Genomic DNA, 27,987 nt, shown 5'->3' with positions numbered 1-27,987 from the left:
GCAGGGGAAGTCAGGAGGGAAGGCAGCTCCTGGGCTGAGGCAAAGCGGACAGCCTGTGCCCAACCACAGGGGATCTGAATGATGGCAGAGTTCTTGCCTACGATAAGCTTGTTGGGGCTGCTGAGGGGAAGGAAAGGGAGAGAACAAGAGGAACAAGGTGCGGAGGTGGGGGAAGAGCCCAGGGAGGAGTCCCAGCAAGGGAACCTGGGACAAACCCAGGAAGCTCCTGTGCCTCCATCTTGCCTGCGGGAGCCATATTCTTCCTTGGCTGAATGCATGATGGTGCTAGAGATACAAACCTAATTAAGACACAAAGCCTGTCTTCAAGGAAGTTGATACAGTGGATTATAACCTCCCTGGCATGGAAAATGTCTGAACTCTTAGCTAAGCAAACGATGCAAAACAAAAAACAAGTCACAGATAGTATATTGCCGTATAACCCGATTTTGGTTACTCTCCCTCTGTCTCACTGTATATATAGGGGCATGTGCTTGTGTGTGTGTGTGTTGAAGCAGAATAGGTAATCAAAGGAAATCTTCAACTTTTTATTCTGTATACGTATGCTTTGATTTTTTTCTTATACTGAACACGTATCGTGCATGTTAGTTTGCAAATAATTTTTACAAGCATTTGCAAATCTGATCTTTGACATTCAGTGAGGAAAAGTTGTCTGGAGCAATTCAACAAACACAAGCTACAGGCACAGGTAAGGAAGATTGTGCCTTGGTGACAGAAAGCTCCAGGAACATGGTGGGGGGAAAGGCACCAGAATTATGAACTTTCTTCTTTCTAAGTTCACTGCTTTCCTGGATTTTTCCCCAGCCTGATACTTTCTATAGACCAGGGTAAGTTCACCGTTGCGGGCTCTGGGCACACAGGAAAACTGACTCCAGGGAACCGCGTTCTCAGGTTTTACCCTGGAGGCTGGGGTGCCCATCGTGTGAGGGTAGTGATCTGGGATGGGGTGCCAGGCCAGTGCACAGGAGGAGAAAGGGGAGCAGAGTCATAGGCAGGAGCTCTGGTGTCATGTGTAATTCATTACACATGAATTCTGTGTAATTCAACTCACAGTGTAATTCATGAGCGAGAGAGCTCTTGCGAGCTGCCAGCAAAGAAGGGAAGTCACCAAGGGTAAACAGCTGGAACTCTAGAAGCCTGACACGTTTCCTTCAGTGAATTCCCGACCCAGAAGGGAACGTGCTCCAGACCTCCAGCTAGTGTCACCTACATCCCTGGCATAGGGGCCCAACAAACGCCAGGTGCTCTCCGTGACACGAAGCATCTTTTCTCCTTTGCTTCCCCTTCCACCTCTCTCCTGCCGGTAGACCTCGCCTTTGTGCCCATCCACACACCGTGACAGTCACACCCAGCACCAAGAAGGAGGGCGAGGGTGGGAGTCCCTGCTGCCAGGTTCCACTGGCCCCTGATCTGTTTGCTAATGTCAAGCCTGGTTCTTTCTGGAGGGGTGGCATGGTGCCTGGGGAGGGGGTCGGGGCTTGCAGCGAGGTGACCGAGGTGGCTGGCAGGGGCCCAAGGGAAAGGGTTGAGGTTACAGGGAGGACAGCCTGCAACAGGGACAGGGGAGGGCCACTGGGAAGGAGCCTGGTAGCTGAGGGAGGGAGGAAGGCACTGAAGGGGATGGCGGGAGGGGGCGTGGGGTGGGGATATCTCTGGTCTGGTGCAGGGGTGCAGCTGCGGGGCTGTGAGGCAGAGCGAATGCTGGCCCGATGGGTGTTCTGTTTAGCCAGGGCTGCTGGCCCTGGGGGGCAGCAGGGACACAGACCCTTCCTGTGACCAGGCCAGGCAGGGCTGTGGGAGGCCAGCACGGACTAGGGAATCACGCTGGCATCCACACTGCTCTCCAACCAAAGCCCTCCATATCCTCTCTCTCTGCTTATCCCTCTCTCCTCATTCTTCCCACCTCTCTCCTTGCTTTCATTCTTCTTTACCCAACCGTATAAAATAGACCACTTAGAATCTATTAGCAAAGCTGGGTCGATTTTAAAAAAATTAACCAAGCAGGTGAGGACGTTTTTTCCTTTATCTCATAAATAAAGCTCAGGAAACAATTTTTAAAATTCTGTGTGATCTTTGACTTAATTGATCAATCGATTTAATTTATTAATGAGACCCTCTGAAAGTTTCCTCATCCTAATGGAACGGGAGGCATTCATGTGACTTAAAAAAAAAAAAAAAAAAAGGGACACAGGCCCTCTAGATTTTAGAATATCCTCAACTCGGAGAATGTTCCCCTCTCCCATAATGAATGTTTCCTTCTCCTGCCTGGCCACCAGGAGTTCATTCTGAGACTCCCCGTCCCAAACCCTGACTCCCACCTCTGTCTCCTTGAAATACTCACAGTTTCCACATTGCTGATGGCGGCCACAAATTTAATATCAGAAGGTCTCACCGAGTGGACTGCAAAGACAAGAGCCCATTGAAGAAGGTCAGGTCCACCTTCCTGAAGATATGAGCCAAAGATGCCAATTGGGAGGGACAGACCCACATCCCCCAGCCTGAGGTGAAAGGCAGAAGATTAAGAGGTCACTGCGACCCATAGGAACCCCAGTGGAAAGAGGCTCACTATTCTCCGCAAGCCACAGGTGTCCCAGGGCAGGTCGCTCGTGGCCCTCCTTTTCCCTCCTGCCTGGACTTCTTTCTGCCCCTTGCTTCCCTCTATCCCTTGGCTCTGCATTTCTGAACCCCCATTAATAGGTAAAGGGTAACAAGTTAAAATGAAAACTACCTGGGTACAAAAGGGATAATGTTAGCTTGAAGAGAGCCAGAGAACATCACTCAAAGTCTGTGAACACCCATAAGCAGCAGATGTAAACTGTATGTAAACTGTACACCAGGAAGCCTCCCTGACCGCCCCCCCGCCCCCTCCTGGACCACCAACTCTTTGAGGATTAAGTCTTTCTAGAAACCACAGACCTCCTGATCATGTTACAGGGCTTTTAAAAGGAAACCTCCTAAATAAACTGTTTCCTAAGAGGTATATCGATTTCTTTTTCTAGCTACATTCCTTATATAATGGAAGGGTAAGAATGGCGTGCTAACTGGAAATGCAAACATAAGCAGAGCCACGAAACACGGGCTGTCACGAGGCCATTTGACAGGGTAAAGCCAGAGAAGACAGCCGGGTCCAGAGCCACGCTCATATCACCCAGGCGTCAGGCAAATCTAGCCCATCATAGGAGAAAAATGTCCACGGCAGACAGTGCAGCTTACGTCCAGGAGGGCAGCTGAAGGACGAAGCTCCAAGCCCCAGCTCCTGAGGCACCGACCACAGCCCTGGAGGTGAGCTCCCGGGGCCCCCATCACCTGTGCCGCCATGTTGGTGAGATCTCTGGTGGCCCTCTACAGAAACGGCTGAGGGGAGAGGGGGTGTGAAGGGTGGGGGCTGGAGAAGAGGCCTGAATGGCCGAAGGATGCAAGAGGAGGAGGGCTGGAGCCTCTGCTGGCCACACCAGGGAGAAGATGCCAGCCTTCCAAGCTCATGGCTCAGGGCCCCGTACCTGACTTGGGTGGCACGCTGGATCCTGACGTCTCTGAGTTGCATGGGAATGGAAAACTCTTCCGGGTCTGCAGATGAAACCAAATGTCAGAAACATCAACTGCCTTGTACAGAAATATCGCAGGTCCCGAAAGCTCGGTGTACTTTCACCACGTACTTTTCCCTCTAGGCTCAAAATCCAGAAGCGACCACGATTCTCCATAGTCAAGTCCATCTGACTCCACACCGGGTTCACGGTGAAAGGGGATGTGTGTCTTTCGACAACGATCTTAGCAAGTGGCAGGCGAGGATGTGTCAGAATGGTTGGGGTGTGGTGGGGGCAGGGAGGAAAGATTTAAAAAAAGAAAAAAATCAATTTTCGGGGCTGATGAAAAAGATCTGGAGACAGTGGCGACGGTTGCCCAACAATGGGATTGTCTTAATGCCACTGAATTGTATGCTCAGAAATGGTAAAAATTGGTAAATTTTATGTTATGTGTATTTGCCCACAATAAAAAATATAATTAAGAGACCCAGGTATATAGACTAAAAAGTTAAACAGATCCATTCTTCGCTATCATATGTTTTTAAAGTTTTCTACTTTCCCTCTTTTAATTTGATGATATACACAAGAGCAGGTACAGCAGGCATTATGTTTATTTACTGCTGAAAATGGGAACTCTCGAGTGCCCACCAGGCTGGTGTGTCCCAAGCCCAGAGGAGCTGCTGAGAGCCAAGGAGGGACTGGGTGACATGCATGCCCAGAGCGGCCTCTGCTTCTGTGAATCCCACAAAAGGCTTTGGGAAGGGAGATCATGTTTTCTCCCAAGAATCAAGAGAAGAAAGGGGAACTATTCCAACAGGGAAAAACGAGCAGTAAATAAGGTGCTTGACCACATCTCTCTGTCACAAGACACAAGCTAATTTCTCTTGAATTACTAATTTCCGTAAGAGATAAAGAATTTATTCTCAACTCTTATCTTGTGGATGTTCTGGGAAGACTTCACCCAGATGCCTTCAGATAATTTATAGCATCTGCTTCAAAGTTCATAGAGATAACAAGCCCACTTATAACTCTTTCTGGACATTTCTGGGAACCACCAGCTTAGTCTGCAGTTGAGCCCCAAATTCAGAGATACAGTTGTGTCCCCTCTGCTGTGCCAGCCCACCCAACTATCCCTGGGGGAAGCCATTCCTCCAGCCCATTCCCTCCAGGCTTCAGGAAGGGACCTGCCAGTTTGCCTCAAGAATGGGATTTACCCACTAGAAAGGAAAACCACTCCCCTCAACTTCTTCCATCAGGACAAAGCCCTCACCTCTGGCAATCCTTGCTCTTCCAATGTGTTCTCTCCAGGAGAGGTATGGGACCTGGTGGGTCCTAGAAGAAAGCAAATATAGCTCAAATTATTTAGCTAGAATTAATACCCACCTAGATTTGTAGCTTTCCTGACCTTCCGCTTAGCCCTACCTATGTGCCCAGCTCAGTAAATTCTCTTGTGTTCAGAAAGTCCAACATTCATCCATTTCAATTCATTCCTCCAACTATCACCTCCTTTGTCTGGGACACATGCTTCTACTAATGCAGCCTATGAAGGGAGAACCCCCAGGATGAAGAGCAAAAGTGTTATCTGGGAGGGGTCAGTAATAACCCTGTATCACGTTATTATCTAGCATGTTATCCCAGATACCTTTATTGGTTCCTTAGCAAAGGGCAGAACTCTTGAGGAAGATCATGTTGAACAAACACCTGCTGTTGTTTGGGAATCCGGGACAAAGCAGGGAAGGCAAACGACCTTCTGGAATTGTCTGAAGGGTTTTGTGAATTTAAGAGCTAATTGTGGGGTTCCCAGGGGCTGTGACTGTACACCACGGCTGGATAGGGGCTGCCTGGAGTGGTCTTATTGAGGGTGAGGTGAAGGGGAAGAAAAGGCAGATAGAGAAACAGCAAAGATGCTATACTCATCCCAGCTTATTTTGGGCCAGTCTTTTAAAAATATTTGCATTTTCTTTACCTTTTAAAGATACAATTTATGTATGATAAAAGACTCGTCTTAAGTGTCTAAGCCAATAAGTTTTCCCAACAAACATCTTAAATACACACAAAAAAACAGTGTAGTACAATTAACAGCGCTCTAAGTAAAGGAAAACCAATTCACCCACAGGGCTACTACCCCAATAACCAAAAGGGATTTGTTCACACTCTCAGGTCTATCATCAGGCTCCAGAATGGGCACACTGTCCATTTAGTTGTAATCAATGTGGATGCAATCTTGTATCCAGCAAGCTCCCCTTAATATTACATCCTGAGCATTTTTCATGTTGCTAGGTCATCTTGATTGTTTAACCACTTCGTGATACGTTTATGATACTGATATGTAATCGCACATCCCCGTCCCTGGTGACCTCGGACTTCTCCCCACCCAGTTCTCTGCCCAGGGCACACACTCTTGGTCAGGTTATACCTTGTGAGAACTCCCAAACGGCATGAGTGCCCAAAGCAGGGGGGGGGGCTGACTTGCGGGGAGAGGGCTTGATTTCTTTTCTACCTCAACCTTCTGCAGCTTTCCATTTTTTTTTCTTTTTTTTATCAACATATAATGTATTATTAGCCCCAGGAGTACAGGTCTGTGAATCACCAGGTTTACACACTTCACAGCACTCACCATAGCACATACCCTCCCCAATGTCCATAACCCAACCACCCTCTCCCGACCCCCTTCCCCCCTCCCGTCCCCTGCCCCAGGCAACCCTCAGTTTGTTTTGTGAGATTAAGAGTCTCTTATGGTTTGTCTCCCTCCTGATCCCATCTTGTTTCATTTATTCTTTTCCTACCCCCCAAACCCCCCATGTTGCATCTCCCCTTCCTCATATCAGGGAGATCATATGATAGTTGTCTTTCTCTGACTGACTTATTTCGCTAAGCATAATACCCTCTAGTTCCATCCACGTCATCGCAAATGGCAAGATTTCATTTCTTTTGATGTGCAGCTTTCCTTTTTGACCCTGAAAAGAATTTATCTGGAGTTTCACAAGCAGTAGGAGTATATTTCATTGACTGCCCACTGTGAGATCAGATGCTGATTTCCATGTTGGAGCTCCTAGCGGGAAGGATGGCTATAACTTGCCCCCAGATCTCAGTGGCAAATTATAATTCCCAGAAGAAAGCTTTCTGAGCAGAAAGAGTCACATGATGGGAAGGCACAGAGCTGCGGATAAACTCGGAGAGCTAGCAAAGCCTGGAGCAGGTTTGTAACGGGAGGGAAGGGAAGTGGAGGCAGGGAAAGGGGGGTAGAGGAGGGCAGCTGGGCTGTGGAGCTGCAAATACCAGGCTTCTCTATGAGCAACAGGGAGTCAGGCTGCTCTCTAGAAAGATGAGTGTTAACATGTATTTCAAGATGATCATTGCTCTGGGAGTAGTGAAGTTAATGAATTCTCAGGGCAGAGAGGTGAGATTATGGTTGTAATATTTTTTTTAAGCTAGGCTAAACATGTATATGAGAGCTAACACTAATATATAGCCTCTCTGTGCCGGGCCTTCTAAATCCTTACATGAAATAATTCATTTAATCCCTACCACAGCTCTAGGAGATAAACGCCATTATCTCCACTTTGTAGATAAAATAGGCTCGGAAAGATTAAGTGACATTTTAAAGGTGACACAGTTAATAATGGCAATAGCAGGATTTGAAAATGGGCAGCCTGGCTCTGTCGGCTGTGGTCACGGCCAGCAAGCTAAGTCTAAGTCACAGCCTAAGATCCAGATCAGGGATCAGCCTCACCGTCTGTATTTTAGGTTTTACAGACCATACTGTCTGTCGCTGCTCAGCTCTGGAGGAGCGCAAAAGCAGCCACAGACAAGATATAAACAAATTAACTTTATGGAGACTGAAATTTGAATTTCATATAATTTTCATATGTCATGAATTACCCTTCCATTTTTCCCAATCATTTACACTTTTAAAAACCTTTGCAGGTTTCAATGAACTAATTTTTTTTTAAAGATTTTATTCATTTATTTGTCAGAAAGAGAAAATGTGAAGTCAAGTGGGGGGAAATGGCAGGCAGAGGGAAAGGCAGGTTCCCTGCTGAGCAGGGAGCCGGACATGGGCGGGACTCGATCCCAGGAGTCTGGGATCATGACAGGAGCCAAAGGCAGATGCCTAACCGACCAAGCCACCCAGGTGTCCCTCAATGGACTGATTTTAAAGTTTATATGAAAAGGCAAAAAGACCCAGAATAGCCAACAGAATACCAAAGGAGAAAAAAGTCAGAGAACCGACACAATCCAACCTCAAGATCTACTATAAAGCTACAATGTGATATTGGCAGAAGAGCAGACAAATAAATCCATGGGCCAGAATAGAGAGTCCAGAAATAGACCCACGTAAATAAAGTGAACTGATCTTTGACAAAGAAACAAAGGCAGTACAATGGAGAAAAGATAGTCTTTTCAACAAATGGTGTCAGAATAACTGGACATCCACATTAAAAAAAAAAAAGAATCTAAAAATGTAAAATCCATTCTTAGCTCACAGGTCATATAAAAACAGGCATAAGGTTGGATTCAGCCCATTGGCTGTTATTTGCCAACCAATGCCTGATCTGTTCTGCTTACTGTAAAGAGATCAGCAAGGTTAAACAGGAAAATGGCGTCTCTGGTGATCGGCAAAAGCCTGTAGCCCCAAGAGCTCCAGGTAAGAGCCTGGGACCTACCTGCAGATTGCCAGGTAAAGGAGAGCTGATGCCAGAGCCAAGTATCCTCTAGCCTTTGAGAAACATCCTATTCTGGACATCTCCCAGTCCTCCAGGCGCCAAGCCTGAGACACACAAAAATCTCTCCCTAAAGAAAACCTTCAGTTCCCTGCCATAAAAAGTAGTTTCCTGGGACACCTGGGTGGCTCAGTTGGTTAAGCCACAGCCTTCGGCTCAGGTCATGATCCCAGAGTCCTGGGATCGAGTCCCACATCTGGCTCCTTGCCCCACAGGGAGCCTGCTTCTCTCTCTGCCTCTGCCTGCCACTCTGCCTGCTTATGTGTGCTCTGTCTCTCTCTGACAAATAAATAAAAAATCTTTAAAAAAAAAAAAAAGTAGTTTCCTTAAAAAAAAGATTTTTTATAAAAATAAACAAGATTTTTATGACTGTAAATACACTCAGCACTCTATAATTTCTAAAAAAACAAAAACCAAAAAACAAACTTTTAAATCAAATAATAGAAGCAGAAAAATCTAGCCCAGTGCCTGCACAAATACACACAGAAATATGTTCATTTTGATGAAAAGTGCTTTTTGTTATCAAACCAGTCCAGAGAGAAATATGTCATTCTTAGCATCATTTTATAGTAGCAAAAGTTAAATTTTTTCTTTCAAGAAGTAGAACTGGATTGCGAGCTTCCATCTGCTAACTCTAGATCTAATAGGGTTTAAAGGGCTCAGAGGAGCCTGTTTTCGAAGACAATAGATGAATCCCTACATCTTTTCCTGCAACCACTGTGGAATCTTCTGGGCATTAATTTTGAATCTTTGTGTTACTTCCCCAACCTACACACAGACCATAAACAGAGCCTTACAAACCCCAGGTGTCCAAGCATGACTTGTGTCTGAGTCACTGACTGATCACTCAAGTGTGCAGACCCAGGGATGGCTACTAGGATGCCAGGTTAAAGAGATAAAAATAAGAAATATACAAAAGTTGGGTATTCATCCTTTTTGATGGAGGCATAATACTCCATAGTATATATGGACCATATCTTCTTTATCCAATACCCAACTTTTGTATCAACATGGACAGGACTGGAGGAGATTATGCTGAGTGAAATAAGTCAAGCAGAGAAAGTCAATCATCATATGGTTTCACTTACTTGTGGAGCATAAGGAATAACACAGAGGACATTGGGAGATGGAGAGGAGAAGTGAGTTGGGGAAAATCAGAGGGGGAGACAAACCATGAGAGACTGTGGACTCTGAGAAATAAACTGAGGGTTTTGGAGGGGAGAGGGGTGGGGGCTTGGGTGAGCCTTGTGGTGGGTATTAAGGAGAGCACGTATTGCATGGAACACTGGGTGTGGTGCATAAATAATGACTTTTGGAACACACACAAAAAATTAAATTAAATTAAATTTTAAAAAATAAAAATAAAAAAATAAGAAATATAAACCTGATCAAAACATCAGTGGCTACATACCATGAAAGAGACCCATTCCAAAGTTTAAGTCTAGGCAAGTTTCTAAAAACCCAACATCCTCAGAAAAATCAAACGAATCCAGACTTTTGACATTTTATTAAATATGTCTAATTTGCAACCAAAAATTACTAGACATGCTGTGAAACTGAAAAGTGAGACTTGTACAGGAAAAAAAAAAAAGTAGTCAATGAAAATCAGTTCTGAGTAGGCCCAGATGCAGGCAAAGTTTTCAAAGCAGCTATTATATCAATGTTCAAGGAATTAAAGAAAAAATAAAGACTAAAGACTCAACAAATAGAAATTATCAAAATAAAGGAAATCTAGAGTTGAAAAATACAAGACTGAAAGATTTACTAGACTGGCTCAGCCCCAGACTTAAGAAGGTAGGAACAAGAATTTGTAAACTTCAAGACAGATCAATAGATCAATAGAAGGTACATTTCTAAAAAGTACAGAAAAAAAGATTGAAGAAAAATAAACAGAGCCTCAGAGATCTGTGGCTACTGCCAAACACATAAACATAGAGGTAATGAGTCCCAGAAGCAGCAGAGAAAGAGGCAGAAAGGGATCTGAAGAGATTATGGCTAAAAACTTCTCACATTTGAAGAAAAACTTTGAGCCACAGATCAAAGAAGCTGGAAACAACAACAACAACAAACAAAAAGCTTCTGGGTAGGAAAAACACAAAGAGAATTCTATCTAGATCCTTTAACTGTAATAAACTGTAATAACTGATGTGTCGAGGTGTAGCTCCAAAGCCAAGGAAAAAATTTCAAGAACAGCAGAAGAAAATCACATATGGGAAACCAACGTCATATGGCTCACAGTCAACTTATACGAAACAATGGAGGCCAGAAGATGGTGGAATGACACATTCCAAATGTTACAAGGAAAATGATCCCACACAGAAGCATAGTGATGTACGAACGAATGAAGTACAGAGAGAGTGAATATGTAGATAAATCCAAAATAATATCGACCGTATGAAATGGAAGAAAGCAAACTATGGCCCATGGGTCAAATCTGCCCACAGCATGTTTTTATATGGCTCTCTAGAGAAGAACAGCTTCTACATTTTTAAAAGTTAAAAAAACAAAGAAGAGTATGTGGTAGAAACCACGCATGAGCCACAAACCCTAAACTATTTACCGTTTGGCCATTTATAGAAAAAATTTGCTGCCCCCCAATAAAAATAATGTAGTGTGGAGTTTAAAGCATATGTAACATCTTGCTGTGTGGGCAGATTTGGACAGAGTAAACGGAGTCACACTGACAAGGTTTCCCTTCATCTGGGAAATGATGAAAGTACTCATTTAATTAGATTTGAATAAATCAAGGATGCATGTTGAGATCGTAAATGCCACAATAACAACAAAACCACATATGATCAGCAAGCTCATGGGGGGCGGGGTGGGGCAGACCATGAAATTACGTAATCCAAAGAAGGCAAGAAAGGAGAAAAGGTCATAAAAGAACATAGGACACATTGGAACCTAAATAGTTAGATATCCTATTTATTTTTATTATATGTATATATTTTTAATTAATTTTTTTAAAGATTTTATTTGACAGAGACTCAGCGAGAGAAGGAACACAAGCAGTGGGAGTGGGAGAGGCTGAGCAGGGAGCCTGATGTGGGGCTTGATCCCAGGACCCTGAGATCATGACCTGAGCCGAAGGCAGATGCTTATCGACTGAGCCACCCAGGTGCCCCTAGATATCCTATTTAAACACACTTGGGAAGACCAGAGAAGAAAAGCTGAAGAGGGGTGTAGGAGAACTTCTTTCAGCTTCGAAAGGGGGGCTGGCCTTGTTCCATGTGATCTCCAAGGCCAGAGTGGACCCATGGAGACAGGTCATCTTTGGTAGAAAAGCCAGAGCTTCTGGAACAAGAATGGGCCCCTCGGGACAGTGGTCCAAGCAGAGGTGAGGGATCAGGGCAGGCAGGGGGCACACACACCAGGCAGACATTAGGAGCTTGGTCACTCCTGCTCTGATCAGTCTCTCTGTGCCTCTGTTTCCTCACCTAAAGATGAGGTTTGATACTACTTGCCTCGTGGGACTGCTGGAAGGATTAAATGCATGCAAACATAAAACACGGTAATCTGAGGCTGGCAAAGGTCCAGTAAGTGGTAGTTGTCAGTATTATCATTTCTATATCAGAGAGATGGTTAGCACAGACCATTTTTCCAGAACCTTTCAACCTCAACATTCTCGCATTTCCTCATAGAACTAGAGAGGCCATGTTTTAACTTGCTGATCGGAATCAATCGTCTGTGGTAACTGCAGGGGTAACTGTCTAGAATTTAAACACTAGGTGTTCAGATCACAAGACCCAGGGGGAAACTCAGAACTCCCTGGGGTGCTATACCCACAGACCCTGGAGTGACTTTGCCCTCGTTCCAGTCCTCTGCTTCCCACCAGCTAAATGGGGAGAACAATTCTTGCCTATTCCCACAGCACCCGGAGGTATTGTGGAAGAAATGATCAAAGCTCTTGTGGCATGACTGAAGCCCATGGTTTTTTCCTCATTTGGAAGGCTGTCTTAGCCTCAAGCTCCTGGTTCTACAAAGGGCTTTGAGCTCCCTGAAAAACTCCCATCTCAATAAAGTCAGGAAGGGAAAAAACCATGTACTTTTCCACCCTGATGGGAATGAAAGAGAAAGACATCTGTGCACACTGGGAGAAACAGGTTCGGCTGAAATTAGTCATCCAAGTAGGAAGAGCCACGACCACTGGGGTTCTGGAAGCAACAAGGAGCCATTGGAACGTCAGACCGGGCTAAGTAAGGTCGCAATTGAGTCTCCTGAGGGAAGCACCTTCTGAAGCAGATGTTCTCTACCCAGCACCTGCTGCCTAGCCCCCCACACCCACCTCAAGACAGACGCTCAGGTTTGATGGGCCTGGGGTAGAGTCTGGGTATCCTGGGCACTAGCAGTTTTTAAAGATCATTTGAGTGATGTGCCTTCGAGATTGAGAGCCCCAACTCTTCAGGGAAACCCAAAGTGTGTTAGCCCAACAGCTGGCCAGGGTAAGCAGGGTGATTTCAAAAACAAAAGTGAAACAGCTTATGCTCTCCTTATTAATACAGTTCCTTTATGTTTTTCCACTCACATTGTGTCTGGAGCACCATTTTCCACCCCCATCCCTGACTAGAGGAAAGTCAGTCATTTTGTGACCTTGACCAAGAATTAATCTCTCTGGGGGCGCCTGGGTGGCTCAGTGGGTTAAAGCCTCTGGCTTTGACTCAGGTCGTGATCCCAGTGTCCTGGGATCGAGCCCCGCATCGGGCTCTCTGTCAGCGGGGAGCCTGCTGCCCTTCCTCTTTCTCTGCCTGCCTCTCTGCTTACCTGTGATCTCTGTTTGTCAAATAAATAAATAAAATCTTTAAAAAGAAAAAAAAAGAATCAATCTCTCTGAACCTCAACTTCCTCACCTATAAAATGGGGATATAGCTAGTTTCCTGGCCTTCTTCTTGAGCTTGTCTTAAGGATCAAAGAACAGAAACCACCGTGTGAATAGGAGAGGGCTGTACCCAAGCTAGAGGCGACTTGTCTCCCTGGATGAAAGGAAGGTGCTTGCCCTAGGCAGCTGGGGAGGACTTTCAAGGCCAATACTTATGGAATTAAGGCCACTCTTTAGTGTACGTGACATTCTCGGGCCCTTTGAAAAGTGTAATGTCCTCACAGCACCCCTAAAGGGTAAGTAGTGGCAGGATTTATAACCCTGTTAACATGTTTACAAGCTCAGAGAAGCTAGGTGACTTCTACCAGCTCACGGAGACAACACTGGCAAGGCAGGGCACACAGGCCTCAGGCCAGCACCGCCCTCCACCCTTGGAGCAGTGAGCTGTCCTGGTGATCATTGTGAGCCAGTATTCGCCCCCTATACTGTGTGGACTGTAAGCAGCTCTTCTGGGCTATGTCTGTCACCGCAAGTAGCACCTCATTCCCACTCACACCACAGGGCCCATGGAATGGTGTGGTCTCTTGTCCACCAGCACCCCACATGACCACCTGGGGGTCCTGGGTTCAAAACCACAAGCCATGCTTGGCTGCTGCTCCAACACCAAAATTTCCTGTGCTCTGAGGTTCACAGGATGTCAGTGTCCTTCCCTCGGTGTGGTGCTTTGGTGGTCCCATGCCATAATCTGTGGAAGGTGACATGGAAGACCAGAGAAGCTTTCTAGGATAGCTAGACTGACCTCTGAATGTTTGTCTTAGAAGGGCCAAGGTGGCCAGATCTCTGATACCATCACGTTTAATGTCTCAGGAAACTAAGACCCAGAGACGTTAGCAAACTTGGCCAAGATCCCTCAGCAAGTTACTAAAAAGGTCATGGTGTGACATGACTTTTCCCTAACCTTGTCTGATATGCTTTCCTTGGGACCAAAGTCTTTTTGAAAGAAAGTTCTAAAAAAGGCTTATTGTGTGTGTTGTTCTGTAGCCTGAGTTCCCGGTATATGGAAATTGTATTCTTCTGTCCTGTCTTTAAGACCAGTTTTTTCAGCTGCCCTAACTCATCATGAGGGCGCCAGAGAATGGTATAGGATTAACGCCGTCACAACCTCTGAGTAGACACATCCTCTAGTCTGATGATTGTTACAAAACACATTACAGATGATCTGGAAAGTCCCAAACCAGCATTCTCTAAATACTCCCTGTCCTGAGCTGATGACCCCAGGGAGAGAGCACCACCCAGGACAGAGTCCATTCCAGGCAGAGGCCAGTGCACCCTCCTGTCTCCATCTCCCCAGGCCCACCCAGTATCCAACATCACACACCCTGCGCTACAGGAGAGGGAAGAAGTTTCTAGGGAGCAGTTCTAAACAGGAGAGAGCGGATTCACAGCTGACTTGAGGTTTTGCCCCTGGCTCATTTTATGACCTCTCAGATGAGGAATGTTTGGCTTGTAGGCTATTTTTCCCGGCTTCCTCTGGGTAACCGTTGAGGCAGGCCCAGAGCCAGAAGGGACAATCCAAAGAAGAGAGTCCCATAGTGAAGGTGAACAAGTGGTCGCTTGGCAGCCCGAGCCCGGACTCCTTCTCCCACACTAATCTCCTCCATGATCACTCCCAGCTCCAGCAACCCCTGCTAGAGCTTTAAAGGGGACCAGGGACCCTCAAAGCTCGATGCCAGGGTAGCTAGCGGTCATTAGTGAGCTCCAACAGGAAGGGAATCTCTGGGAGCTGAGGGGGGGGGCCCCATGGTCCCCACCCCACCCCCATTCAGGAAGGTCTCCTCCCAGAGACAACTCAGAGGTCCTGGTGCAAAGAAGAGAGCGTGGCCTGAGGAACACTGTTCTCACTGAAAGACAAGAACACAGGAGGAGATGGTTCCCTAAGGCAAGAGAAAAGCACTTGGCCTTGCCAGAGCCAAGCAAACTCCCTCGCAGGCCTCTTTCTTGGAGCCAGGCACACGAATTCACCAAGGTGCCGCGTCTTACCATACATGGTCGTTTATGTCTGAAGCTGGCAGACTCAACTTGCCCAAAACACCACTTGCATTAGGCTATCCCCTGCTGAAGAAACTTTAATAGCTCCCCACTTCCCATGATAGTGAATCCAAATTCCAGGCTTGCTGTGTGACTTTGGGCAGGTCACTTAACCTGGCCCAAGGGTTCAGTTTTTGTTTAAAAAAAAAAAAAAAAAAAAAGATTGGTTCTAATCCTTTTAGAAATCTCTTTAAGACAAAAGGGGCTAGGAGAACCTTGATCATTTTCGGATTTCAAAATCCTCCCCCAACACCTACCCTGCCCTGCCCTCAGGGGACCTGCTCCCTGCTCCTGGCACTAGGCCTGCTGAGCCCAGACTCCCACTGTGAGCAAGCTGCTCTGGGACTTGCCTGCCCTCCCTGCACAGTGTTTATCTTGATCTCAGGCAGCCTCCAGAGCAGCACCGAGTTTCCCGCCCACGTGAAAACTTCCCCAGCCCACGTTCACCTCTCCGTTTTCTGAAGTCTGTTGCTTTTAGTACAGCTACTTCACCTATTTTGGTGCTTAATTCTTCTCCAGTGATTTTATGCAAATCAGTTCTCTCTGTCTCCTTCCTTTGGTTTATCAACTACCAGCCTGGCTTAGCTCAGCTCAGGTTCCTGGAAGGCTACTCACGCGCCTCGCTGACAGTAGCAAGAATGCAACTTGATGAAAAGGATGACTGACAATAAAGTCCTAAAAATCTACAAGGTACAGATGACATCCTGGGAAAGGAGGACTCCTGAGATGCCCCCCGCCCCCAGAAAATGCCTAAGCCAGGCATGCTGCTCAGAGCAGGAATTTAGAGGAAAGTGAGTGGGGTTTGGGGCGGGGGGATAGGGATGGGGACTGAGGTGTCTGCTGTAGGAGAGAGTCTGACGCCTGAGTTCTGGGGATGGCTGGGTCACCATCTCGGTAAGGGACTCTAGCAAGTCTCTACCCTCTCTCCTCAATAACCAAAGAATCTGGCTACCAGAAATTTCTCCAGTGTTGCTTTCTACTCTTATTTGGAGAGAGTATTTCTAGAAGGCTGGACTGACAACCTCCAGGAAGGACTCCAGGCCCCTGTAAAACAAACAGGCTTTACCTGTTCTAATAAGGGAAGAGGTGTTCCTCTCCTCACATGATGGGTTCACCCAGCTCCCACCTTCGGCTTGACGGCAACAGGCCTGGCGTGGGTGCACACCAAGGCAGTGAGTTTTCATTCCCCAGCCTGACAGTCTCCCCGGGAACTGCTGACCCATTCCAGGAAAATGAAATTCTAGCAAAAATCGTGCTTTATTAGCTACAGTGATTTCTTGCCAACTACAGTTTTGAGATAATCTTGTTTCAGTTTTATACACCCGAACTTTCAGAACAGGAACCTATTTCCATGTGTGTTGCTGGTCTAGCCCATTCAAAGCTTAAATAAAAGCCAAATTATGATTCTTCCCTCCCTTGGGCTGGCCTGTAATGCAGGGTGGTGGGGAGAAGCCCTGGCTTAGGACTGAATTCCGGCTCCTGTACTTACAGTTAGATGACCTTGGGGAAGTTAGTTAATTTCTGAGTCTCAGTTGTCTCATCTGTAAAATAAGGACCATAGTCTATCCCTCTTATAGGAAAGCTGTTATATATAGACAGTGGTTAGAGTGGGGCTTGACTGGCTCTTCTAGGGAAACTCACACTAGGAGTTTAGTTTGAAGGGATCCTCAAAAGTCAATGTCTCCATTGCCCACCAGAATGACATTTACATAGTTTCTGGAGATAGGCGTCTTGTCTTCATCTGAGGCCCCAGAGAGTCTCACAAATAACTTTTGGAGGAGTCTGAGCAGCACACAATAAAAAATAACTAAACACAGAAAGAAACAAGGTATTCAGGAGCAAGATTTAGCAAGAGAAAAAAAAAAAAAAAAAGAGCAGAAACAGATCCAAAACTTTGGATACTGAAATTATCAGACCAAAATTATAAAACTACTATTTAAAAAAAAAAAAAAAAGAAAGAAAACTTGATATTTAGGGGAATACAAAATTATTTTTAAAAGTAACATTGTAAATTTGGCACAGAACTAAATGTAAATTAAATTTGAAAAATAAAATCAGTTTTCAAAATCTTCAATGACCGGGCTTAATGGCAAATTGGACACCACTGAGAGAATGAATAAATTAGGGCATGTGTCAGAACAAATTATTTAGAATGCAACACAGAAAGAAAAAAAGATGGTATAGTTGGACAAGGGGCTAAGAGACATGGTATATACAGAAAACCAAACATTTAATTGACATTACAGAAGACAGAAATAATGGTGTAGAAGCAATATTTTAAGAGATACCCGCTGAGAATTTTTAAAATTTATAAAAGATATCAAGCCATAGACTCAAAATATATTATAAATTCCAAGCAAGATTAATTCACAGAAATTAATGACATAGGAAACATGCAGTCTAGACTGTGGTCTACTTTTCCAAAGATGGCCATGACATTTCCTCCCATCCTGCATGCCCCTTGGCAATGTGACTTTCGCCATTCCTCCCAAGAGGTGAAGTCTATTTCCTTCCCCCTGTATCTAGGCTGACCCTGAAACCTGACTGACCAATAGAATCAGTAGCAATGACTCTAGGGCCTAGGCATGAAGAGGTCCTGTGGCTTCTCTTTTTGCTCATCTGAGGCCCTGAGTCACCAGGTACAGAAGCCCAGCTGTCCTTATAGGAAGGCTGTGTGGGGGAGCACAAGGACATTCCAGTACCAAGTCCTCAGACATGTCGTTTTAGACCCTCCATGTCAGTCCCACACAATACCATATGAAACAGGGACAAGACACCCCAGCTGAGGTCTTCCCAAATTGTAGATCCACTGAAATGTGAGCAAATAAAATGGTTGCCATTAGTCAATAAGATTTAAGGTAATTTGCTCCGTAGCACTGGACAACTATGACATAGAAGATCAACAAAGCCAAAAATTAGTTCTCTGAAAAAACGAATAAGGCAGACAAGCCTATGACAAGATGAATTAAAGAAAAAGGAAGAAGTCACAAATAGCCAGTATTGGAAACAAAAAGAGGGTATGACAACAGAAGCTACAGGTATCAAAGAGATAACAACAGAAATCCTCCATCAATTCATGCAAAAAACTTGAAAATTTACTTGAAATGGACACAGTCCTAGAAAATCAAAACTTTCCAAAACATATTTATAAGAAATAAAAGATATGAATTCTATAACCATTTAAAAATTGAGTCAGTCGTCAAAAATCGAGCAAAAAATAATATTCCAGGCCCAGACGGCCTTATTGGTGAGTTCTACTGCCAAGAAAAAGAAATTCTTAAGGAATAAATTTTTTAAGTAAACTCTACCCTCAACATAGGGTCAAACTCACAACCTGGAGATCAGGAGTCACATGATCTCCCAACTGAGGAACCCAGGTGCCCCTCATTCCATTCATATTAAATCTATTCAAGACAGAAAAATAGGAACACTCCCAAAGTATTTTATGAAAATGTACAACACTGGTACCAAAATCAACAAAGGAAGAGGGAGAAAAGAAATGATGCTTCAATTTCACTCATGAACATGTAAGAAAAAAAAAAATCCTACACAAATGTTAGCACATTAAATCCAACATTATAGTTGACCTGTGTGCAATGTGGGGGTTGGGAAAAGGACCCTCCACACTGATAGAAATCCATGTATAATTTTTGATTCCCCCCCAAATTTACTACTAATCGCTTACTATTGACCAGAAGTCCTACCAAAAATATAATCAACTAACATATTTTATATGTATTCTATACTGTATTTTTGTAATAAAGTAAGCTTGAGAAAAGCAAATGTTAAGGGGTGCCTGCTTGGCTCAGTTATTTAAGTGTCCACCTTTGGCTCAGGTCATGATCCGAGGATCCTGGGATCAAGTCCTGCATCCGGCTCCCTGCTCAGTGAGGAGGCTGTATCTCCCTCTCCCTCCCCCCTACCCCCTGCTTGTGCTTTCTCTCTCTGTCAAATAAAAATAAAATCTTAAAAAAAAATTTGAAAAAGCAAATGTTAAAATAAGGAAGGGAAAATAAGTTTATAGAACTGTACAGTGTTTATCAATACCATAAGTTGACATCATCTGTTTATAAGATGAACCATCTGGCAATACCTTCATCAATATTGGCTTAGAGGATACGAAACACTGCAGATGGTGTAGGTCTTACAAATAACAGACATCAAGAATGAAAAGATAATGTATTGTCTGTAAGTTTTGATAATTTTTAACTTTTTATAATAGATTTATATATATTTTAATGGTAGTAAGTGATAAAATAGACTAGTATCTACATATAATTCATGCATTCATGACATTCTGAACTTATTCCTAATGTCTTTGATATTTCTAGGCTGTGTGCTTTGTCTGTTTTTTCAAATTGTTGCAAATCTCCAAAAATTTTCCCAAAAGTGTATCTAAAGAAATTTTAATAAGTGGACCCACGTGGTTCAAATTCATGTTACTCTAGGGTCAATGGTACATAAAAACAAAATACACCGTGACCAACTTGATTTTATTTCAGGAAAGCACGAACGGCTCAATATTAGCAAATCTAGTAATATAATTAAAAATAATAATAAATCTAAGGGAGGAAATATGATTATTTCCATAAACATTGAAAAGACTTTCAACAAACTTTAACATTCTTTCCTTTCCTGACATAAATAAATACTCAAGGAAATTTATGGACACTTTGTTAATGTGAACACACACAAACACATATACGTGTATATGTCTTTATGTATGTATGTCTGTTTCCCAAAGGCCACCATCCAACTGAATAGGGAAACATTTGCCTCCTACTAAGGTTAGGAACAAGGTGAGAATCCCCCCATCACCATTGCTACTTAACACTGTATTGAAATATAAGCCAGTACAATCAGGAAAAAATAAATAAAGGCAGAAGAATTGGAAGAGAAGGAAAACTATCTCTACTGTTGATGATATGGGTGTATACCTGCTCCAGAGAATTAATGATAAAACTAATTCAACAGTATAATAATTTAGCAAGATAGAAAGTATAAAATTAATATACAAAAAGTAAAAGCCTTTGTATATATCAACAAATGAGCTGGCCCAGTCAGAAGTATAGTGGAAGAGAAAAAAAATAATGAAAAAATTAAGTACTTCTGAATAAGCTTAGTTCCACTTTACAAATTTAAGGCAATTTCAATAAAAATACCAATGGATTTTTTTTTCTAAAGTTAGGCAAATTGAATCTAGAGTTCATTTGGAAAAATAAACATGTAAAAACAGCTATTAAAAACCCTGAAGAAAAGAGCAAAGAAGGTAAGTGAACTAGATTGCAAAATGGCCATAAATTCCTCCTATCCTTGAATGCATGTCGCTTTGCAATGTAACCTTGCTGCTGTTTCCAACAAGAGGGAAAGTCTGTTTCTCCCCTACTTAAATCTGGGATTGGCCACATGCATCGCTTTAGTCAATGGGACATTATCAAATAGTACTTTATTTTATTTATATATTGTATTTAAGTAATTAATTTATTGAGGGAGAACACGAGCACACACGTGTGGAAGCAAGCAGGGGTGGAATGGGGCAGAGACAGAAGGAGGGAGAATCTTGAGCAGGTTCCGCACTCATCACAGAGCCGTAGACTGGGCTCAGTCCTGGGATCTTGAGCTCATGACCTGAGCTGAAATCAAGATTGGTAATGTTAACTGAGTGAGCCACCCAGGACACCCAGGTGTCCATTTCAACACCCAGTCTTGAAAAGTGTTAGCTCACTGGGACTTACCCTTTTTCATTGTTTTGTGGTTTTTTTTTTAACCCGAAACCATGTGAACTTTAAAAATATGAAAAGAGGGACACTTGGGTGCCTCAGTCAGTTAAGCATCTGCCTTCAGCTCAGGTCATGATCCCAGGGTCATGGAATTGAGCCCTGCATTGGGGGGGGGGAGGTGTCCTTGCTCAGTGAGGAGTCTGCTTCTCCCTGTGCCCTCTCTCCCCCTGCTTGTGCTCTTTCTCTCTGACAAATAAATAAATAAAATCTTTTTTAAAAATAAAAATATGAAAAGATATTCAACTTCATTTGTTAACAGAGAAATTTAAATTAAAATACCATTTTTACCTGTGACCTTAGCAAAAATTCTAAAGCTTGGTTATATACTTCATTGTCAAACTATTGGGGAAGAAGGCATTTTCACAGATATTGCTGATGTGAATGTAAAAATGGTACAATCCTTATGGAGAGAAATTTGATGATATCTAACAAAACTATGTGTATTTACCCTTTGACCCAGAAATCCCAGTTCTAGGAACTTAAACTAAACTATACCACCAACAACATGAAAAAGACATGCACACAATTGTTCATGACAACACTACTTATAATAACACAATATTGGAAACAACCTAATGCCTACATTAGGAGGCTCATTGACTATATGGTAATAATGGAATATTCTACACTTGGAAAAAAATGAAAAATATCTGAATTAATATGATAGAATTTCAGAATACATTAAGTGAAGAAAATTAAGATGCAAGAAAGTGTATAATAGGTTATCATTTGTGCAAGAAGGAAAAAAAATAAGAAAGTTTATTTGCAAAAAATATAGAAAGAATATGAAAATAATGAAATTGCTTACTTACAAGAATAGGTGGAAATGAGGTAGAGGGAAGGGCTAGAGAAAGGGATGAGACTTCAAGTATTTTTTTTACATTAACATGGTTCAAAAGTCAGAACAATGCTTTATATATTCAAAAAAAATAAGGTAAAATCAATGAAAATGGGAGAAAACCTTTAACTGAATATAAACGGGGACAAACCTAACTATATGTCAAAGAGATAGCATAACCATACTGAGAGAACAAAAGAAAAAGAATTAATCCAAGTGATTTTGAGCAAGTATTTTGATTATACACCCTGAATGGGATGTATTCAAAGGACGAAAGAATGGTAAAGAAATTGTGGTGGTGCTATTGTTAGAGCAATTCTTTTTTTTTTTTTTTTTCCTTAAAGTAGGCTCCATGCCCAGTTTGGAGCCCAATGTGGGGCTTTGAACTCATGATCCTGAGATTAAGATCTAGGCTGAAATCAAGAGTTGGACACCCAACTGACTGACCCACCCAGGTGCCCCTATTGCTAGAGTGATTCATATGTTATGCTGTATGTATCATAGGACTCAGTAAATGAATAGATTTATTGATGTTTTTGAAACCTTGGTTTGCACTGTGGGAGAAGGACAAAACCACTCTGAAATGGGGGAAGGAGATGAAAGTCCAACTCTAACTGAAGTTAGAGATAATCTATACACATTTATTTTTTTTTCCTTTCTTAAAAGTTTAAATTCAATTAATTAACATATAATATATTATTGGTTTCAGAGGTCAATGATTCATCAGTCTTACATAATACCCAGTGCCCATTATATCACATGACCTTCTTAATGTCTATCACCTAATTATCCCATCCCCCACCCCCTCCCCTCTCACAACCCTCAGTTTGTTTCCTATGATTAAGAGTCTCTCTTAATCTTAATCTCTGGTTTGTCTCCCTCTCTGGTTTCATCTTGTATTTTTTTCCTCTCTTCCCCTACAATCCTGTTTTGTTTCTTAAATTCCACATATCAATGAGATCATATGATAATTATCTTTCTCTGACTGACTTATTTCACTTAGCATAATACCCTCTAGTTCTATCCACATCATTGCAAATGGCAAGATTTCATTTTTTGATGGCTGAGTAGTACTCCATTGTGTGTGTGTATATATCTTTATGTACAGATATATATATGTGTATATATACATATACATATGTAGTTATATATACACCACATCTTTATCCATTCATCTGTCAATGGACATCTGGGCTCTTTCTATAGTTTGGCTATTGTGGACATTGTTGCAATAAACATTGGGGTGCAGGCACCCCTTTGTATTTTTGGTGTATACATATTTTAAAAAGAAAACTGTACTTTCTAGCTATGTTCACTGAGTGAGCTTGGACATAATGACATTCCAGCAGCAATGAATACCCCTACCACCTAGATCTTGGTTTCTAAATAAAATCCCCAACTACCGGAACCTTGAAGAAATGACTAATTATGTGGCTGAGAAAGGAAAAATATAGGATTCATTGGACTAGTTTGTTTCATAAAGCTAAAACGTGCTTTAAAAAAAAATGAATGGGGGAAGAGGAGGCCATGTGAAGGGGACTTGCTGGCCATAGTACTCTGATTAATAAGAGAATCCATAAATGCATTTCATATTAAAAAGATAAAATTTTATCTTCTATTTTGAAAAGATAAAAAGAGTGGGATGGAGAAGAGAATTTTTTTTTTAAATCGGGGAGTGCCAACTAACAATATTAGGAGGAATGAGAGATATTCGTAAATCACCATTCTATAATCACCCTGGCAGTAATCAATTCAGGCAAGAATCATCAGTGATGGGAAAACCATGGAATATAAGAACAGTCACAGAGTATCACAGTATCTCCTTACAAATAACTTATAAATCACATGAAGGAAGGCACCTTTACAAGGCAGAAATGAGGCAAACACACCTGAACTAAATTACCAAACTTAATGTCACCCAAGTAGGGCATTTACCAATATCACATGTATCTCCCAGTGGTATCAAGGACACAACATGACTTATTTTGTATTTCTGCCCAAAGAGTTTAATCTGATCCCAGCAATAAAGAAATAACTTGGATAAATCCAAATTGAAATGCACATACACAAAAAGCCAGCCTATAATTTTCAGTGACACAAAAGAACAAACCAACCAAAGGCTAAAGAACTGTTCTAGATTAAAAGAGGTGGAAAAGGCAGGACAAGTAAATGCAATCTGTGTTCTTCACAGTGAATCTCATAAGTAATGACAGAAAACATCAACAAAATAATAAAAAAGTCAATTAACTTATCACATTAACAAGTTTAAAGGAGTCAATCACATAATCATCTCAGAAAAAGTGCAGAAAAAAGTATTAGATAAAATCAATACCCAATCATGATTTTTTAAAAAAACCTCTTAACAAATTAGTAATAAAATAGATCTTCTTAATCTCATAAAGAGTATCTACAGAAAAGCTGATAACAGACATTTACACGTACTGACAAAACATTAAACACTTTCATTTTGAACTTGGGAATTAGCATCACTTCCATGAAAAGTTGTAGTGGAGGCAGCACAGGAAGGAAAGAAAAAGTTACATAGATAGAAAAGAGAGCAACAAAACTGTCATTCCTGGCAGGACCAACTATAGGGAAAATCCAAAAGAATATACAGATAACTTGTTAGAATCTATAAAAATTTAATCAGGTTCAAAATTAATACATAAAAAAATCACTTCTGTATGCCAATAATAAACATTTGCAAAATAAAAATTTAAAAATCTACCTATCACACAACAAAATATCATATGCCTAAGAATAAATTAAACCAAATGAATACAAGATCTCACCAAAGAAACTACAAAACTTTGAGACGCAATAAAGAAGACTGATCTAAACATGTTCTTGTTTAGATGTTTGCTTTCTCCAACCTGATTCATGGAATGCAAAGCAATTTCGATCAAAAGCCCAACAGGTTTTTTGGGGGGTAAAAAGTGACAGATAGTAAAATTTATATGAAAGGTCAAAGTCATTTCTAAGAAGAAAAAACTAGAAAGACCTGTTTTCCCAAATAACAGAACTTACTATAAAGCTGTAGAATTACGACAACCTGCTATCGGCACAGGGATGGACAGATGGACAGATAAAGCCAAGTTTTGATACAGATGCAAGCAAATCCAAGCTCCCTGTATAGAAACAGAGGGGTCTCCTCACAGCAGTAAGGAAACAATGGACTTCTCCATAAATGGCCCTGGGACAACTACATACTTTCATGGGAAGAAAACTGTAAAATTAGGTTCCTCTCTTCTACTAGTCACAAAAACCAACCCCAGATGTACTAAAGACCTAAACGAGAAAAGCAAATTTGCAAAGTTTTAGAAGGAAATATAGGATAATATCGTCAGAGCTGCAAGGAAGGAAAGGAGTTCCTAAATAAGACAAAAAGGGTACAAACCATGAAGGAAAAGATGAAAAGCTTTTAGTAAAATGTGAAAGATTTATGGATCTGAAGTGAAACCAGAGCAGAAGATTAAAAACTTTAGAAACAGAGAGACTGAATACCAAGCAGACCAACGGCCATCCCTATAGCCAGCAGGCTAGCACAGTGATCCCAGTTTCCCTCCTTTTTGTCCCTGCTTCCAAATCAGGACCAGAGGAAGCCAAATACATTTCCCAAATCAATCACATAAGATGCCTGACTTCTCATCCTACTTCCAGCTTCCCCACGGCCACAGCTTCTAATCAGAACACACCCGAGGTCTTCCCTTTTTCACTATAAGCTTTCCCACTCCCCTGCCTGCCTTAAAGTCTCCGCCAGACTTGAGTGATGGTGGTTATCTCCGCTGCTTCAGCAACCTCTGAATCCTCTCCATTTGTTCTTATTTGGGTCATCATCATTAACCTCCTCCAAATTCAGAATTTTGCTCATCTAAAGTCTCCATAAAGAGAGCAGAAAGACAAGTTTCAGAATATGTTTACTGTACACATCGCCCTCAAAGAGCAAGTGCACAACCTGGATGAAAAACCCAAAAAAATCAATGGGAAGAAAGAAAAACCCAGAGGAAAATAGGAAACACGCCTGAACAGGCACTTCACAAAAGAGGAATTTAAATGATCAAAAAAAGCTCGGCCTCGTTTAGCAACCAGAAAAATACAATCAGCCTGTTTATTGAGCATAACAGGCCTTATCATTCTCCCTACCAAGCACCCCCCCACCCAGCCTGGCACTCCACACCCCTGCACGTCATTCACTGACCTTTACACACCCCTCCCACCTCACCTCACCTCACCCCCAATCAGAGAGGGTGCGAGGACCCCAGCCAGGCTTCTGGGGGCTTGAGAGCAAGTGCTCTCCCACTCTGGGCCCAGATGTCTCATTTGGAGATGGTGAAAAATCATCTTTATGGCTTTCCAAACAAAGAAGGATGGGCTAGGTATGGGTCAGGAGAAGAGAGGCAGAGAAGAATGCGACAGAGGCAGACTCTTCCCTGAGTCATTAGCTCAGAAGGAACCCAGAGCTCTGACTGGGAGCCCCCTCATTCAATCAGGGTCAGGAACACTAAAGAATGTGGGCCATCCTTTCCAGTTCATCATCCTGAAACCTGCCTTTTAGCAAAAACAACGTAAAGCCCATAAATAGTAGTGTCCTCTTTTTAAGGATGAGATGAAATCAAGGTCCAGGAAGCTAGAGCTTGCCCAAGGCCACATAGCATGGAGAACTAGAACCCAGTTCTTTGTGGCTCCCTGCACCTATGGCTTTTTCCTGCACCACAGAGCTCTAGGCCATCAGCACTCCTCCCCTAGCCCCAGACATGCCTCTTGCCCCACAGCCATGGGCACTTGAACCTCAGCACTCCAGCCTGCCTGCTTCTAAACTGTGTTTTGTGCTCATGAAAAAGATCTACTCTTCTCTCAAGCTCTGTGCCCAAGCAATATGGGACACCAGCAGGCTGACCCATCGGTTGCCCTCTGAGCAAAAGGCAGACTTACCTTGGCCCAGAAGCAATAGCAGCCCCAGGAGGAAGATGCGTGGCTGCAGCCCCATGCCAGGATCCTGTGTCCCAGCCTTGGATAGATCACTTGCACAGATGGAGACTGCCCCTCGTCCCAGTGTTTTATGCTCCTCTGTGGTCTGATAACGTGCCTGTCATAAATTTTACCGTGTTCACCTTTGAAAGGGGCAGTGGCCAGCTGTAAATGATAAATATTATCATTTAGGCAGATTTCTCAAAGTAGATAGGTCAAGGATGGGTAGCATGTCCTAGACAAAGGCACCAAAAGGCTAGGACCCCATAGCTCCCCTTTGTATGGCCTCCCAGGATCGTAGATGTCCAAAACTCTCCAGGGTTGGGGCTCTGGCCTGCTGAGATGAGCCTGGGATTGGAAATACAGGGCTGGAATCCCAGATTGACAATAGCTTGAGTGAGTCCCTTAATGGGGGCTTTAGCTTCTCAGCTGTAAGCTAGGGAAATAAAAGCCATAAATGGAGTGAAAGTACTTGGTAACAACTGTAAACCATAAAGTCCCCTCGAATGTGACATCTCTTGGTGTGAAATGTGTTCCCGCGGTGTCTGAGGAGCACAGCTGGGTTCCCTGGTCTGCATGATCCAGAGGTTTCTGGCCCCGCCTCCAAATCCATGAGTGGCGGGAGTGTTGGACAGACGTGCATGTCACACATCCATTGTCTGCACATTGAATGGAGAGATGCAAGCCAGAGAGGTGAGCCACTGGAACTCATCTGACAGTATTAGCATTTTGCTTCAGGCAATCGAATTTGAAATGCCGGGCAGGGTCTAAACCAGTCAGGCAGAGTTGGAATTTAGAGCCTGGGTGCCAAAATACCTCGGGGGTGAAATTCAAATATTTTCCACAAATATCAAGTAACATTTGCCTTTGGATAATATGGACAAATATATTTAAATCATCCTTGCGTTTTGGCCACTGTTAATGGCAGCAAGGCCAAGAGCCAGACTTCTGAGCTCCAGCTAGGAGTCTGGAGCTGGTTTCTATTGTTCAACCTCGGGTCTCGATCTGCTGACATTTTTTCAGTATGTTTCAAATCACAGTTAGAGGTTGGCTGTGTTGAGTACAAAGTGAAATCTAAGTGGGCAGCTTCTTCGTTCCTGGCTCTGTGACATTAAGATGTTGCCCTCCTTTGTCATCTGCTCAATAAAATGTGACTTGTGGGTAACCACTGATTGAGCCATGCCAAAACCTCCAGCCTCAGAGCTGCGCGGAGGGCTTGGGTCACACCAGA

General features: G+C 43.0%; 1 protein-coding gene across 1 annotated transcript in view; it reads right to left on the bottom strand.

Moving 5' to 3' along the window:
• The window catches only part of LOC111139296 (phospholipase B1), a 155,457-nt gene extending 128,513 nt beyond the window's left edge, over positions 1 to 26,944 (bottom strand). Inside the window, 6 exon segments of the mRNA XM_022491535.1 lie at positions 2,360 to 2,418; positions 3,519 to 3,585; positions 4,813 to 4,874; positions 26,721 to 26,786; positions 26,789 to 26,911; positions 26,914 to 26,944. Of these exon segments, the coding sequence (XP_022347243.1) occupies positions 2,360 to 2,418; positions 3,519 to 3,585; positions 4,813 to 4,874; positions 26,721 to 26,786; positions 26,789 to 26,911; positions 26,914 to 26,944 (408 nt within the window).
• Positions 26,945 to 27,987: the final 1,043 nt, after the last annotated feature.

The sequence above is a fragment of the Enhydra lutris genome, unplaced genomic scaffold, assembly GCF_002288905.1.
Source record: "Enhydra lutris kenyoni isolate GAN:26980312 unplaced genomic scaffold, ASM228890v2 scaffoldscaffold98, whole genome shotgun sequence".
Classification (NCBI taxonomy): Eukaryota; Metazoa; Chordata; class Mammalia; order Carnivora; family Mustelidae; genus Enhydra; species Enhydra lutris.
Note: the sequence above shows the minus strand (reverse complement) of the source record. Positions and strands in the feature narration are given on the sequence as shown.